We start from the raw sequence: 16,282 nt of genomic DNA, 5'->3' as shown, positions 1-16,282 counted from the left end.
GTGGACAGGTTGGGTATGTGACAAAGACGAATTGATTCAATTTTGGTGAAGATTCAAATCTGGAACCAGATCAGAGAATATTTTTATTCTTTAAGTGATTCTTCACCATTGAGAGATTGGGCCAAATACGATATATTGCACCATATGTCAAAACATTGTGGACAGATTCGGACAAAGCTTGGTGGACAGGTTTTGTGTGTGACAAGGACTAATTGATTCAATTTTGGTGATGATTCAAATCTGGATGCAGATCAAGATAATTTTTATTACCTCCAGCGCCTAAGGTGGATGGTGGTTATGTTTTCACCCCTGTCTGTCTGTCTGTCTGTTTGTCTGTCTGTCTGTTTGCGAACAAAATATCTCAAACAGTTGTGGACAGATTCGGACTAAACTTGGCAGAGATGTAGCGTATCTGACAAGGATGAAATGATTAGATTTTGGTGAAGATCCAGATTCGGATCCGGCTACTAGAATTTTTAAAGTGATTCTTCACCATTGGGAGATAGGCCAAAAACTATACAAAGCGGGATATCTCAAAAAGTTATGGATGGATTTGGACGAAACTTGGTGGACAGGTTGTGTGTCAGACAAGGAAGAATCGATTCAATTTTGGTGAAGATCCAGACCCGGCTAGTAGAATCTTTTAAGTGATTAAAATGACGTAGAGCATGATATCTCAAAAAGTTATGGATGGATTATAACAAAAATTGGTGGATGAGTTGGGTAAGTGACAAGAACAAGCCAATTCGATTTTGGTTCAGGTGTCAATCCAGATCCGGCCAATCAGTGAGATACAAAACGTAAACTGTTGACTTTCTTACTGACAGAGGTAGGATCAGACTATGATGATGTTGTTTACTTCATCCATGTTTCTTGGCTCGGGTCGTCACACCAGCCAGATTCCAGTCCCTGGTTGAAGAAATAAAAACATTCATCACAAACAAAGGAAAAGATGTAACCTTCATGGACGATGATGAGTGGTCATCAAGTATCTTGCAGACTTGAATGTGAAACTACAAGAGAAGGATCAATCTGTAATCAAATTATTTGAACATGTCCAAATGTTAATTCAGAAGTTAGTGTTGATTCAAAAACAGTTGATTATGAAGAAAGTTGTTCATTTCACAATGGTAGCAACAAGGCATGCTGAGACACTGAGCCGTGAAACGTATTCTGCACTGATCAGAAGCCTGAGAGATAATGTCCAATAAATATTTACAGTGGATTTCAGACAACACTGATGAACTGAAGCTGTTTGCAAGTCCATTTGGAACTGTTTATTCACACCTAATTGGTCAGTGCCACGACCAATCGATGAGTGAATATTGGCGACATAGCTACAGCCACACAAACGACTGTATATTTATTAGGGTGGAGTATATAGATAGATAGACATGGATGAGGGAAGAAGAGGAAGATTTCTCCAAACATTTATATATATTGTTGCGGATCCCAGGTCTGTCGACGTACTAAGAGTGGGGGGGGGGGGGGGGGGGGTGAAGTCCCCGTTTCGCCACGGACCCGGGTCCACGGGGTCGTCGGCCGCGACTAAGCTCGCACCCGGCGAGTTGCGAAGCAACTTCAATTGCCAATCTCCCTTTCGCGGGTCGAAGGGTTGTCGGTCATGACTCGAATACCTTGAGAGACCACGTGGCCGGGAAAGCCGGGAATTGAATACCTCGCGATTCCACACCTTATTCCAATCAAGCGTGCCGAGCGGTTCGCGCGGTGTGAATTGTGGTTTTACCCTGCTTGATCTACGGGCCTAATTGAAGAGTCAAAATCGGTTCGAATTATGCTGGGCCAATGGGGGAAAGGACGTATGAACAGGTTGAAAGAAACAAAAATGTACATGCCTTTTCTTTATCATTAGTGTTTTTTTTGTCCCATGCTGTCCTGTCTCAAGAGGTTTTTTTCTGGGAGTCGGCTATTAGACAACCACATATACTTAACGAAATGAGGTTTTTCGTTAATGTTTTTTTTCTGTGATCAACCTCAACTCCACCGAGTAATCAAACGCATGACATATTGCTTCCACGTCAAACGTTGATTGATGTATTGCGAGGTGATGTGTGCTGTGCTTCCACATATCGCCTATTTCTGTCCGACTAAACAATTTTTATCGTAATCTGAATCAATTCATTTTTAAAAACAGTAGAACAGCACTCGTTAGAGCATACACCTCCACCTACACCAGACTGAACAGTTTGTTTTGTATCCCACTGATAGGTCAAATCTGGATCCGGACCTGATCCAAAATCTAATCGCTTGTTCTTTCTGCCTACCCAATTGAATTCATCCACCAAATTTTATCCGAATCTGTCCATTACTTTTTGAGATATCGTGCGATAGATATTTTGGCCCCATATCTCAATATTGAAGAATCAGTTTAAATTTTCTTTAGTATCTGGATTCGGATTTTCACGAAAATCAAATAATTTCGTTCCTTGTTACAAACCCAACTCATCCACCAAATTTTGTCTAAATCTGTCCATTTCTTTTTATATATTGTGTGACATCGTTTTTGGCCCCATCTCTCAATATTGGAGAAGAAGAAGAAGAATCACAGACAATTCTGGTATCTTGTATCCGGATCTTTACCAAAATCCAATAATGTCGTCATTGGCACACACCCAGCGTGTTCCCCAAATTTTGTCCAAATCTGTCCATAACTGTTTGAGATATCCTACTCACAGACAGACAGACAGACAATGGTGAAAACATAAAACATTTTGTCCAAATCGTCTATCTCCAGTTGCCGAGCTACCAACATTCAGTAAGTCTGATAACTGATTTGAAAATACATGAACCAACGTTTTTGAACGAAATGGACGCACTTACACTTACAAACGGTTCATGTTGTGCGAGTGGAAGTGGACGTATCACGTGACAATCAGTGCCTTGATTGACCGATCGCTTGTGACGTCATGGGCTCGTTATTAAATACGTGTAGTATCGAGAGCTTGTTAGATCTGAAGGGCGGTCGCAACGAGAACCTTCAAATAACCGCCCTGGTGCTGCGCAGATAGAAAAACGAATCGCCGACGGTTTCTCGGATTTGTTCTGCTGTGTTGGGTTCGGTCAGCGATTGCTTCTTATACACCGCTCGCCAAGTGGCTCAAGCACACCGTGCGAAATCGTCGATTTTGGAACGGCTGGCTTGGCCGAGCTGACCGACCAGTGCATCGCGACAAGGAAGTACACCGCCCTCGCGGACCTGCCCTCCCCACGGCTGATAGTGACGGATTTCACTCCCTTAAGGGGATTTAAAGTTCTGTCGACAGCGAGTGGAACGAGCTACCGACCGCGTAAGTCGAGAGGATGGGAAATGTCACCACCTTTTGTTTTTTTTAATACAATGTCGAGGCTCGTGGAACTGGGTCCAATAAAGAGAAACCGGAACAGATGGATAAAGGCGCTAAACTTCTAGAAAAAAAAATCGGAAACTTGGAAAGAGGTGGTTAGGTGGGGATCGATACAGATTATACAGATTACAGGGACATTTTGGAATTAAACTCCAGATGTGCAATAATCAATATTAGGGACATATAATTATGAAATACTAGCAGAAGTACCCGGCATTGCCGGGCGGGGGAGGGGAGAAGAGGGGGAGGGGGAGGGGAGAAGAGGGGGAGGGGGAGGGAGAAGAGGGGGAGGGGAGGGGAGAAGGGAGAAGAGGGGGAGGGGAGGGGGAGGGGAGAAGGGAGAAGAGGGGGAGGGAGAAGAGGGGGAGGGGGAGGGGAGAAGAGGGGGAGGGGGAGGGGAGAAGAGGGGGAGGGGGAGGGGAGAAGAGGGGGAGGGGAGGGGAGAAGAGGGGGAGGGGAGAAGAGGGGGAGGGGGAGGGGGAGGGGAGGGGGAGGGGAGAAGAGGGGGAGGGGGAGGGGGAGGGGAGGGGGAGGGGAGGGGGAGGGAGAAGAGGGGGAGGGGGAGGGGAGAAGAGGGGGAGGGGGAGGGGAGAAGAGGGGAGGGGGAGGGGAGAAGAGGGGGAGGGGGAGGGGAGAAGAGGGGGAGGGGGAGGGGAGAAGAGGGGGAGGGGGAGGGGAGAAGAGGGGGAGGGGAGAAGAGGGGGAGGGGAGAAGAGGGGGAGGGGAGGGGAGAAGAGGGGAGGGGGAGGGAGAAGAGGGGGAGGGGAGAAGAGGGGGAGGGGGAGGGGGAGGGGAGAAGAGGGGGAGGGGGAGGGGGAGGGGAGAAGAGGGGGAGGGGGAGGGGAGGGGAGAAGAGGGGGAGGGGGAGGGAGAAGAGGGGGAGGGGGAGGGGAGAAGAGGGGGAGGGGGAGGGGAGAAGAGGGGGAGGGGGAGGGGAGAAGAGGGGGAGGGGGAGGGGGAGGGGAGGAAGAGGGGGAGGGGGAGGGAGAAGAGGGGGAGGGGGAGGGGAGAAGAGGGGGAGGGGGAGGGGAGGGGAGAAGAGGGGGAAGGGGAGGGGAGAAGAGGGGGAGGGGAGAAGAGGGGGAGGGGAGGGGAGGGGGGAGGGGGAGGGGAGAGGGGGGAGGGGGAGGGGGAGGGGGGATGGGAGGGAGGGGGGAGGGGGAGGGGAGGGGGGAGGGGAGGGAGGGGGGAGGGGGAGGGGGAGGGGAGGGGAGGGGGGAGGGAGGGAGGGGAGGGGAGGGGAGGGGGGAGGGGGGAGGGGAGGGGAGGGGAGGGGAGGGGGGAGGGGAGGGGGGGAGGGGAGGGGGGGAGGGGGGAGGGGGTGGGGAAGGGGAGAGGGTAGGGTTGAAGGGGAAGGAGGGGGAGGGGGGAAAGGGAGGAGCATGGGGGAAAGGGAGGGGGAGGGGGTGGGGAAGGGGTAGGGCAGAAAGGAAGGGTAGGGGGGAAAGGGAGGGGAATGGGGGAGGGGGGAAGGGGAGAGGGTAGGGTTGAGGGGGAAGGGAGGGGGGAAAGGGAGGGGAATGGGGGAGGGGGGAAGGGGAGAGGGTAGGGTTGAGGGGGAAGGGAGGGGGGAAAGGGAGGGGAGTGGGAGGGAGGGGGAGGAGGGAAGGGGAGGGGAGGGATATAGATGGTTACTGGCAATTGATCACATCCACAAATGATGTAATCCACACAATTTATGTACTTTACATAACGTTAATAGGAATACATGGCCGTGTAGATGGGAAATACAGTTTGTTTGAAATAAATCACAAATATCAGTTGAAAGTTTAAAAAACCTGTGGTGTGAATGGCAATGTTCCTCGCTGAAATGTGAAAAAATCGAATTACGTGCGAATGCATAACTGTAAACTGTGAGATTATGGCGGCAAAGTTGGAACATCACGTGATCGCTCTGAGCGAATCAGCGCGCTGCTCTGTGACCAGCTGAGATGAGAGTCCGTGTATAATGTTCCTCGCTGAAATGCGCTGAGGTAAATATGAAGAAAAAATTCGATATATTTTCACTTTTACGTTTTGGCTAACTCGCTCGCGAACCTGACGAAGATCCTGAGCAAGGATCGCTACGTTAGCTACGCTACGTTATGCTACGTTCGCTACATTATGGCTAAAAATATGGATCTAAAGATGAAAGAAAAAAAAACCTATGTGGTGTGAATGGCAATGTTCGTCGCTGAAATGTGAAAGAACTGAATTACGTGCGAATGCATATTACTGTAAGATTATGGCGGCAAAGTTGGAACATCACGTGATCGCTCTGAGCGAATCAGCGCGCTGCTCTGCCATTCCGGTCATAATATTCCTCGCTGAAATGCGCTGAGGTAAAAATATGGTTAAAAAATATTATGAAATAAATTTTTAGGTCGACCATGTTTGTACCAGGCTCAATGGCCATGTTTGTGCCAAATATCAAGTTCGTGAGCCTCTCCGTTTAGGAGTCTATCGGTAACATTACACACACACACACAAACTGTGTTTTATATATACTAGGGCATGCCCGTACTATATATATATATCTAAAATTATATCCCCCCCCTCTATTTACATGAAATGGTTTGGTCCAAAGCGAACGGCTTGCGAGTGGTGACAATCCCCCCCCTCTATTTACATGAAATGGTTCGGTCCAAAGCGAACGGCTTCCGGAGTTTGGTAAAGAAATCGCCATCGCGTACACAAACGCGCAGGAAAGCGAATGAATCGCAAATTCGTTTTTATTAGTTTTAAAACATCGTTTAACGCCAACATAGCGCCAACATAGTTTGCAAACGTGAAATAAATGAATACGCTCTCAAATGTGCCATCCGAGGCAGAGTGTGTCCGCCACGTTCGGCACACGCGATCGTTCGCTGCTCTCTGATTGGTTGAATCGTTTTTTGGACATAGCTCGGTAAGTAATTGTCCGATTAATATGAAACCTTGAAAAGGCACATCCTCGGGTCCCCAGCAATATACCTGGCAAGTTTCAAGTATATCGGACCCGTGGTTGTCGAGAAACAGCGGTCACAGACAAACGTACAGACGTACAGACAGACAGACAGAGATTACTGGAATTATAGATAGATAGATGTAACGATTTTTGGATATGACCTCCAGGGGATGGGGATGGAGACTTGGGGTCACAGGGCCAGGGGTCAATACAGAAGATTTTTTTTGAAGCTCAAAATGTGATATTTGTGTCATTCCCGGTGGAACCTGTTACCATCTTTCTAGTTTGTTTGAGGTTGGAATGTGTGGGGGTTTGCGATTGCGCGACATTGACATCACTCCAGTTACCTCCACACCGAAGGTGGACGGACGTACGTTGTGTTTTCGGTGTGTCCCTTTTGTTTGTCCGCTCACTTATACTTGCCTACAGGTCACAATTTTAAACTGATCTTCACGAAATCTCACCAAATACTAGAGTTGGTGGTGCGACAGAATTCTATATATATTTGAGGTCAAAAGGTCAACATAGGCCAAAGAGCAACCACATTTTTCAAATTTCTAAAATCCTCAATTTTCATCCGATTGACGAAATGTAAATAGGATGTTCATATCAGCTAACTGAATTCAACCACCAAGTATTTTTGAGATCAACATCGGTCACAAGGTCATCATAGGCCAAAAGGTCAACAACGTTTTTAAAATTCAGAATCGAACCAAAGCATTCAGAATTATTGGAATCTCCCGCGATGAAGCTACTGTTACGGATTCGTAACTTCCGTTATTGTGGTTTTCACCCACTTGACGTGGTTCTGATGTTATGTACTATTATTGTCTTCGGGAGGCTTGTTATTCAGGAACGGTTATTTAAAGTTAAAAAGGCTAACTTTAAATGATACGGGACGCCGAGCCGGAGGGACGAGAAGGTGAAGAGGAAGAAGCAGCGCGAGCAAAGTCGGGGAGGACGCGTCACGTCAGCGCTCCGTAGCGTGCGGGGTTTGCCGACAGCCGCGAGGGGATTTTGAGTTCCTGGAGGGGACATCCGGCGATGGGAGTGTTCGCTGGAGTGGAGAAATCTGCGTGGACAGATTTGGGGCGCTGAGATTCCGACGAATCCTCGCCTCGTCGCATCGGCTCAAGCCAGAGCCGTCGGCCATTTTGAACCCCGCGTTTCGGACACCTGTGAAGGTTTGCTTCGTGTCATCTTCACCCCAACATCCTACCGTCTGTCGGGGATGTGTGTGTGCGACCGCTTCGTCTCCAATTACGTTGCGGTTTGCTGAGTGGGCGGTGAGGGTGCGCCTCTGGGGGGCGCCGTTGTGCAGTTTGGCGGGGTGTGCACCCTTGCCCACTGTGCACGTTTTGGGTATCGACTGGAGAGCGAGATTCGGGCTTCGACCGGATTTCGTTCTATTGACCGCTGGAGCGAATCCCATTCGCCTTAGGGAAAGTTATAGAGACATTGAGGAGTGTCCGTTCATTTGCTGGCAGAGCAGTGAGTTACTTGACTTTATATAAGATATTTATAGAGTGCACTCTTAATGGCCATCTGTTATCCCGTTATTCCTGTGTGTGATTTCTAATACAATTTTGTTCATTTATAATCATTGGTGTGGTTTCACTATTGATTTTCCACACATGGTAATATATATTTCTGCCGTGGTTCCTCTCGGGGTTCGGGGGTTACCGAGACCAGGAGATTGTAGAGGACTCCGTAACACTACCTCCGAGGGCCTTTCACTTACTCACCGCAAGCAGGTTTTTTTTTTTTTTTTTTTTTTTTTTTTTTGTATACAAGATCGAGGCTCGTGAAAGAGCTAACATTAATCACACAAAAAGACAAACCGACACACAAAACACAAAAAACAAGGGGAGCGGCAGACAAGATGGGGAGAGAGGGGGAAGGACACAAAAGAGAGGGGGAAGAGGGGGAAGGACACAAACACAACATTTGAGAGCAGGGACATCGGGAGGACTTGGGGGGAGGTGGGAGAGGATTAAAACATATGAACACTGCAAGGACTCTGGGGTGAATTACCGGGGGTAGAAAAGATCAAGGTTTTCGATGGGGGACGATAAGAGATGGTGGTGAACAGCTGTTTTAAAGACCTGGAGGGAGGAGTGGGATTGAAGGGAGTGGGGGAGTTTGTTCCAGAGGCGGGAGAAAAGGGGAATGAAAGAGTGAAGGTGAGCAGAGAGCCTAGACTTTGGCAGTTTAACCATAAGAGGGTTGCAGGCAGATCTTGTGCGACCTGAAGGAATATTGGGGGGACAGAGCACAGAGAGAGCTGGGGGAGCAAGGCCGGAGAGGAGTCGGTAGAAGACAGAAAGACCACCAACCTGCCTGCGGTGAGTGAGTGAAAGGCCCTCGGCGTTGACTACATCGCAGGAGATTCCAATGATTCTGAAAGCTTTGGCCTCAACAGCGTGAAGCCGAGCAAGGTGTGAGGCAGGAACACCAGCCCAGAGGGGGGAACAGTATTCCATTGAGCTGCGGATGAAAGCCTTGTATGTGGTGAGGAGCTCAGGTGTGCCAAGGAAGGACTTCGCACGACGGAGGATGCCCAGTCGGCGACTGGCTTTGGAGGCCAGCTTGGAAATGTGGTTTTCCCAAGAAAGATCATGGCAGATAGTGAGACCCAAAAGCTTGAGCGACAGAACTTCTTGGAGAGGATTGTTGAGAAAGTAGATGGGAGGGTTGTCCAGTCGGTCCTTTCGGAGAGACATTGTAAGAGTGTGAGATTTGTCAGGATTGAAAGACATGTTCCACTTGTTTGACCAGTCTGTGATTTTGTCCAGGTCTGCAGAGAGTGAGGAGGCTGCAGACTGCCGATCTGAGGGATGAGGAATGGAGCGACAGAGAGTAGAGTCGTCAGCAAAGAGATAGAGAGGATTTTCAAGAGAGTCAGAGAGATCATTGATGAAGACCAGAAAAAGCACAGGGCCCAGAACACTACCTTGGGGAACTCCAGCATGAACAGGAAGAGGAGATGAGAGAAACCCATTCAGGGCCACACGTTGACTACGACCAGAGAGGAAGTCCGCCAGCCATGCGTGGAGATTTCCATGGATACCAAAGGAGGAGAGTTTGGAGAGCAGAGCAGGGTGCCAGACCGTATCGAAGGCACGTGAAATGTCAAGGGAGACAGCTCTAATTTCCTGTTTGGCGTTGAGGACCTCCATCCATTGTTGAGAAAGCAGAAGCAGCATGTCCAGAGTAGAGTGACCAGGTCTGAAACCAAATTGATGATCAGAGATCAAGCCATTGGAGAAGAGGAAAGATTTAATATCTGAAGCAATGATGGATTCCATGACTTTGCTGATAATTGGGAGAAGGCTGATTGGTCTGTAGTTGCTGGGATCTGTTTTTGCACCTTTTTTGTGCAAAGCGGTGATGTTGGCTGATTTCCAAGCAGATGGCAGATGACCTTGAGCAAAAGAGAGGGTGAAGAGAACAGAAAGAGGGAGTGAAAGAGCAGAAGAACATGATTTTAGGACCCGTGGGCTGATGCCGTCAGGACCAGTTGCAGAATCAGAGTCGAGGGTTGACAGAAACTTTTCCACCTTGTCAGGAGGAAAGGACACAGAGTCCAGGAGCAGCTGGGTACGACTGGGTACGGTGGGTACAGAGAGGGATGGGTTTGGGACACAAGATTTAGAGGCAAACACAGAGTTGAGGCATTCAGCTTTTTCACGTGCGGAGTCAGCCGTTAAGCCGTTTGAGGTGAGGGAGGGGATGGAGGGGGAACAAACACCAGAAACAGATTTGACCAGACGCCACCAGGATTTGGAAGAGGGAGACAGATAAGAGAGTTCGGTCTTGAGAATGGTGAGATATTGTTTCCTGGCTCTCCTGAGGGTGGACACACACTTGTTTCGGGCTTTGTGAAAGGAAATGAGCTTTCCTTCCGTTGGATTTGCTTTCCAGGAGACGAAAGCAAGTTGTTTCAGGGCAACAGCCTCACCACAAGATTCCGTGTACCATGGACGGGAGGAAGGGTATGACAACTGAAGACGAGATGGTATAAATCTGTGCATGAGAGAGAGCAATTTACTTTGAAAGAATTCCCAGGATGAGTTGATGTCAGAGGCGGTAGAGATGGGAGACCAGTCCAGATGATTGATGGCTGCTTGAAGACCGTGCCGCGTGCCAGTTGGCCTGAGTGAAATGCCAGACTCGTCGACGCTGAGGAGGCTCTCTGAGAATGGTCAGAGAGATGTCCACTTTGACAAGCACATAATCAGATGAGCCGATTGGAGCAGAAGAAGAGCAGCAGACATTTTCAGGGAAGTTTGTCATAACCAAATCCAGAAGAGAAGATGCTCCGTTGACTGAGATCCGGGTCGGGAAATTGACAGATTGTGTCAGTCCCAGTGAGTCGCAGAAGTCCTTTGCTGAAGAGCCATGGCTGGTGAGAGAGGTACCCACACCCAGCCAACTGGCATGGTGACAATTGAAATCACCACATATGAGGAAGAGAGAGTTGGGATGGGTAGATAGAAGTTGGTCCATATTATCAGACAGTGAGATGTAGATGGAGTCATCGCTGATTGGTGGACGGTACAACACACATATGAACAAAAGGTGGGAGCGAAGGGGAAGCCGTAGCCAAAGGTATTCCTGGGGGTGAGGTGGAGAGAGGGCAGTGGAGGGCGAGTGAGGAAGAGAGTTTTTTATAAAGATAGCAACCCCACCTCCAGGACGAGGCTCAGGTCTATCATACCGGAGGAGGGAGTAACCTGGGAGAGATACCAAGGCATCAGAGACATCATGAAGGAGGAAAGTTTCTGTTAAGCAGATCACATCTGGTTTGTCAGAAGCAACCTGTATGGAGAGGTCAGTCAAGTTTGAGCGAAGGCCCCGGATGTTTGAGGTCCATACCGTTAATGAAGAGGAAGGGGGAGCATCGGGTCCAGAACAGGGGGGGGGAGGGGTAGGGTAAGATGTGGAAGAGGAGGAAGAGGTAGGGAGAGCTGTTGAAGGTGTGTCAGAGATTTCAGAATAGCTTGGAGAAAGGGAAGAATGGGGCGGACAAAAGGTTTGATGGAGATTGGGTGAGGCACAGTGAGGTGTTATTTGAGGAGGGCGAAGAGCAAGGCAGAAGGTTTGGGTAGATGAAGGTGAAAGTTGGAAGGAGGAAGAAGCAGGGAGGATGCTTTGAGGAGGAGGGGTGAGAGGGGAGTCTAGGAGGGGAGGAGCGAGTGAGAGTCTCGGAGGGGAGGGGTGTGGGAGGAGTTTAGGAGGGAGGGGAGGGAAGGGGCAAGGGGGGAGATTTGAAAGGGATGGGTGATGGGGAGGATTTGGAGGGGAGGGGTGAGATTGGATTTTGAAAAGTGTACGATTCATGGGAAACGAACATTTTTTGCAAAATGAGTTTGAGACCTTCGAGTCAAAAATACGTTTGAGGACACTGGAGGAGGGATGGAGTTCTGGATAGTTTATGGAATGTAGAAAGGAGGAACTGTAAGAGATGGTATTATATATATTTTTTGGAATGAATAGATTTGGTGAGCAAGACGAAAGCATCCTTTTGTAGGAAAAGAAGAAAAGGGTGTTATAATATATGAGAGAAAATAGTTGTTCAGGGGAGAGATTATACATTTCTAACCGCGTGATCGCGAACGAAGAACGAACGAACAAAAAGAACAACAAATAAACGAATAAGACCTGGGAAGGAAAAAAAAATTTTTGGGTTTTTTTTTTTTGTTGTTGTGAGTACAGATATTAAACAAGGAGGTACGGGGTGAACGACTGGTACGAAACAGAGAACGAAAAATAATTTCAGCGCATTCGACGAATCGCTGAGAGAAAAACAAACCACAAGGTCGGAGACGGTACGGTAGTCTAAGCCTACGAGTACTAGGCCGCAGAATACTCGATACCATTAACCGACGATTGTGTATACATGTACGAAAAATTAGCACCGAAAATTTTCCAAAAGATACGCTATAGGTACATACACCGAAAGATAGATACAGTCTCGACAAAAACACAATTGAGAAATATCACTTAGCTTCGAAAGCGTGAGCGCATGGAGCAGCTTCGAAAAGGAAGTGTTGAAGTGTTGAAGTGTTGTGTTGAAGTCAAGGGTTGTGTTGTGTTGAAGTCAAGGTGTTTGTTGAGGTTGGTGGTCTTTCTGTCTTCTACCGACTCCTTTCCGGCCTTGCTCCTCCAGCTCTCTCTGGGCTCTGTCCCCCAAATATTCATACAGGTCGCACAAGATCTGCCTGCAACCCTCTTATGGTTAAACTGCCAAAATCAAGACTCTCTGCTTACCTTCACTCCTTCATTCCTCTTTTCTCCCGCCTCTGGAACAAACTCCCTCGCTCTCTTCAATCTCACCCCTCCCTCCAGGTCTTTAAAACAGCTGTTCACCACCATCTCTTATCTTCCCCCATCCAAAACCTTGATCTTTTCTACCCCCGCTAATTTCACCCAAAATCCACTTTTTTGAAATACCAACTTCTTTCCTGGAAGTCCTTGGTGTCCTTGTGTTTATACTTCTCCCCCCCACCCTTCCCACGCCGCCTTCCCCCAATCCCTCTCCCTCCCACACATTCCCGATGTCCCTGCTCTCAAATGTTGTGTTTATGTGCTTCCCCTTCTCTCCCCATCTTGTCTACCGCTCCCCTTTTTATATACTTTGTTTGTTTGTCTCTTTGATTTCTTTTTGTGATAAATGTTAGCTCTTTCACGAGCCTCGATTCTGTATACAAAAAAAATAAAATTCTAAAATCCTCAATTTTCATCCGATTGACGAAATGTAAATAGGATGTTCATATCAGCTAACTGAATTCAACCACCAAGTATTTTTGAGATCAACATTTGTCACAAGGTCAACATAGGCCAAAAGGTCAACAACCTTTTTGAAATTTCTAAAATGCTCAATTTTCATCTGATTGACTTGAAATTTGAATAGGATTTTCATATCAGTGAACTGAATTCAACCACCAAATATTTTTGAGATCAACAAAAGCCAAAGGATCAACATGGCCAAAGGTCAATAATCTTTTCAAACCTCTAAAATCCTCAATTTTCATCTGATTGACTTGAAATGTGAATAGGATTTTCATCCAATTAACTTAAAATTTCAAGAGGATTTTCATATCAGCCATCTGAATTCAACCACCAATTATTTTTGAGGTCAAAAGGATGCTCTCCTGAGTGCCACTATACTTTGTTTTCTTTTGACAAGTGTCCCTCTATGAATGATTTTTCATTTGCTTGTTTGTCTGTGAGTGTGATAACTCGCGAATGCTTTCAGCTATTGTCGTCAAGCATTACCAGAGAATTCTGAAGGTCAAAAGTGAGGCTGTCAGTTATTTCATGATAAAGGTCAAAGGTCAAGGTCAAGGTTCTCTCATTTGTCTGGGCGATATCTCAGCCATCCTTTGAGCTAGGAAGCTGAAATTTGGCCACAATAGTGAGCATGTGCTTTGGCAAAACGGTATTTCCTTATTTTTTGATTAATCAGTTGATTAATTAATTATTATCGATAATTAAGTACTTATTAATTTCCTTCCTCATCTGGGCAATATCTCAGGCACCCTTTGAGCTAGGAAGCTGATATTTGGACACAACAATGACCAAGTGATGTGGCTATAAAGGTATTTTTGATTTACTGATTAATTAATTCATCGATAAATTAATTTAATTATTCGATTAATTACTTGATTTTCAAAAAGTTACAGCTTCAGATGAAACAGTGGTGGTTTAGGTATGCTGTTGGCCAATTGATTAATAATTGAATCATTTTACCATTATTTAATTATTTTAATTGCACAATTAATCAATCAATTATTGATACTTGATTTTCACCATACCTGTCAGACTACCACCTGACATACTTTCTTGTTTGTTTGTATGTATGTTTCTTTGTTTGTGAGTGCAATAACTCGCGAACGCGTTCAGCTATCTTCGTCAAACGTTACCGTGAAATGGGGTGAATAGGGACAGCAAGGTGAATGGGGATTTTCAGTTAAATAGGAATAAATAGGATTTTTATGGCTGCCCCTATTCACCCCGTTTTACGTCGGGTTTTACGTCGTCGTTTTACAGAAAAAGAATAATCAAGAAACAATCCTGAGTTTCCAACTTATTGCTAAATTGATAGCTCAGATGGATGCACATAATATGCACCCATAATATAAAGCACGGTGCCAATGAAAAAAAAATGGGATAAAAAGTTTCTCCAAACTGTCCCTATTTCTTGATTATTATTTTTTTGTATTAGTGACTGTCCCTATTCACCCGTAAAACGGGGTGAATAGGGACAGCCATAAAAATCCTATTTATTCCTATTTAACCCATATATGGGGTTAATAGGGACTATAAGTTGCTTTTTAAAAAAACAAGAGAACACTCAACCCAAATATCAACAAATCAGTTTGGTTATCAATTTTCAGCGAAAAATGTTTCCGAACTTTTTTTCAGTTTGTGTCCCTATTCACCCCATTTCACGGTACCAGAGGATTTCGTAGGCCAAAAGTAAGGCTGTCAGTGTTATTTGACTCTATAGGTCAAACGTCAAGGTGACAGTGCCGATTTTCGTCATACCAGTCAGGCTACCGCCTGATGCCTTCTTGTTTGTCTGTATCTCTGTTTCTCTGTGAGCAGGATGTATCAAAAAGTTATGGACGGTTTCGGACAAAACTTGGTGGAGAGGTTGGGTGTCTGACAAGAACGAATTGATTCGATTTTGGTGAAGATCCAGATCTGGATCTGAACTTTTAAAGTGATTCTTCACCATTGACAGATGGGGCCAAAAACAATGTATAGCATTATATCTCAAAGTTCTGGAGGAGCTATTACAAAACTAGGTGGATGAGTTGGTTCGGTGACAAGAACAAGCCGATTAGATTTTGCTTCAGATCCGGATGCAGATCTGGCCTATTAGTGGGATATAAAATGTACTAATCACCCTGGTGGAGGTATGGGCTCCACTGAGTGCTGTTGTGGTTGTCACGGCAAACATTGCCTGAAGGTTCACTTCCTGTCATATAACGATGACCAAGTGATGTGGCTATAAAGGTATTTTTGATTTACTGATTAATTAATTCATCGATAAATTAATTTAATTATTCGATTAATTACTTAACGATTGACAGGCATTTCCGTCTCTGTAAACCTTTCATTCTAGTTTGGTTTGTTTTGCTTTGCGAACTATTTGTCGAGTCTCTCCAGAGATGGAGCGGAGACACAATGCAAAACAATTCTTGCATCCTTTAGTTTCCACGTGTGGGGAAGCGAAGCTGCAAGACTGCAGTGATGTCGGCTGCAGAATTTCTACGACAACGGCGCGAGGATCTCATTGGTCCCGCAAGCCACCAAACTGCTGCCATATTGGACAACTTGCTAGCCCGAGGTCTCGTTTGTCGAGAGGAAGCTGAAGCAGTGCTCGCTGTCAATATTTCTTCGGATGCTGCACGTCACCTGCTTACATTGGTGGGCCTCAAGGTAAGGGGTGTTTTACACGTACTCTTACTATTGTTCCATACTCTTATAGCCCCCTCGTTTACGCCATATAACTTGTTTCTTGCATTTCACTTCCTACTTCAATGTGGGCGAACCAATCGAAAAGCTGAATGTAAGTAGTGGTTTCAATGATTGCGTCGACGTGATTCAACATTAATTATTGCTTTGTACGGTTTTCAAATGACATAAGTGAATGACAAAAATGACAAAAAAGACAAAATGACATCTGCGACATAAGGGTGAAAGGTGCGAGGAGAGCTCGGCGGGTGAAGTACCAACCGAGAATGAAGGTGTGGAGGTTGAAAGAGGTGACAGTGAGGGAGGCATTAAAAGAGAGGCTGAGTATGGTAGAGGTTGATGTGGTTGAGCTTGAAAGTGGTTGGATGTTGTGGAAGTGTAACTCAGTGTAACTTATTAATTGGCACTGGTAACTTATTAATTAACCTGGTAACAAAGCAGATACATTTTACATGCAAACTCTGTGAAAGACGAGTTTGTAAATGAGTCAGGAATGCGCCCG

General features: G+C 46.4%; 1 protein-coding gene across 6 annotated transcripts in view; it reads left to right on the top strand.

Moving 5' to 3' along the window:
• The first annotated feature begins 2,968 nt into the window (after positions 1 to 2,968).
• Positions 2,969 to 16,282, top strand: part of LOC137427527 (nucleotide-binding oligomerization domain-containing protein 2-like) — a 105,743-nt gene continuing 92,429 nt past the window's right edge. For all 6 annotated transcript variants that reach the window (XR_010984514.2, XR_013623484.1, XM_068117087.2 and 3 more), the window contains exons 1-2: positions 2,969 to 3,308; positions 15,517 to 15,744. Coding sequence is in view for 4 of the 6 variants with exons in the window: in XM_068117087.2 (XP_067973188.2) it covers positions 15,556 to 15,744 (189 nt within the window). In the remaining 2 variants the exon portion in view is untranslated. The remainder of the gene's footprint in view (positions 3,309 to 15,516; positions 15,745 to 16,282) is intronic.

This window comes from Myxine glutinosa, chromosome 5 (assembly GCF_964187855.1).
Source record: "Myxine glutinosa chromosome 5, kmMyxGlut1.1, whole genome shotgun sequence".
In the NCBI taxonomy this organism is placed as follows: Eukaryota; Metazoa; Chordata; class Myxini; order Myxiniformes; family Myxinidae; genus Myxine; species Myxine glutinosa.
This window is presented reverse-complemented; position numbering and strand designations above follow the sequence as displayed.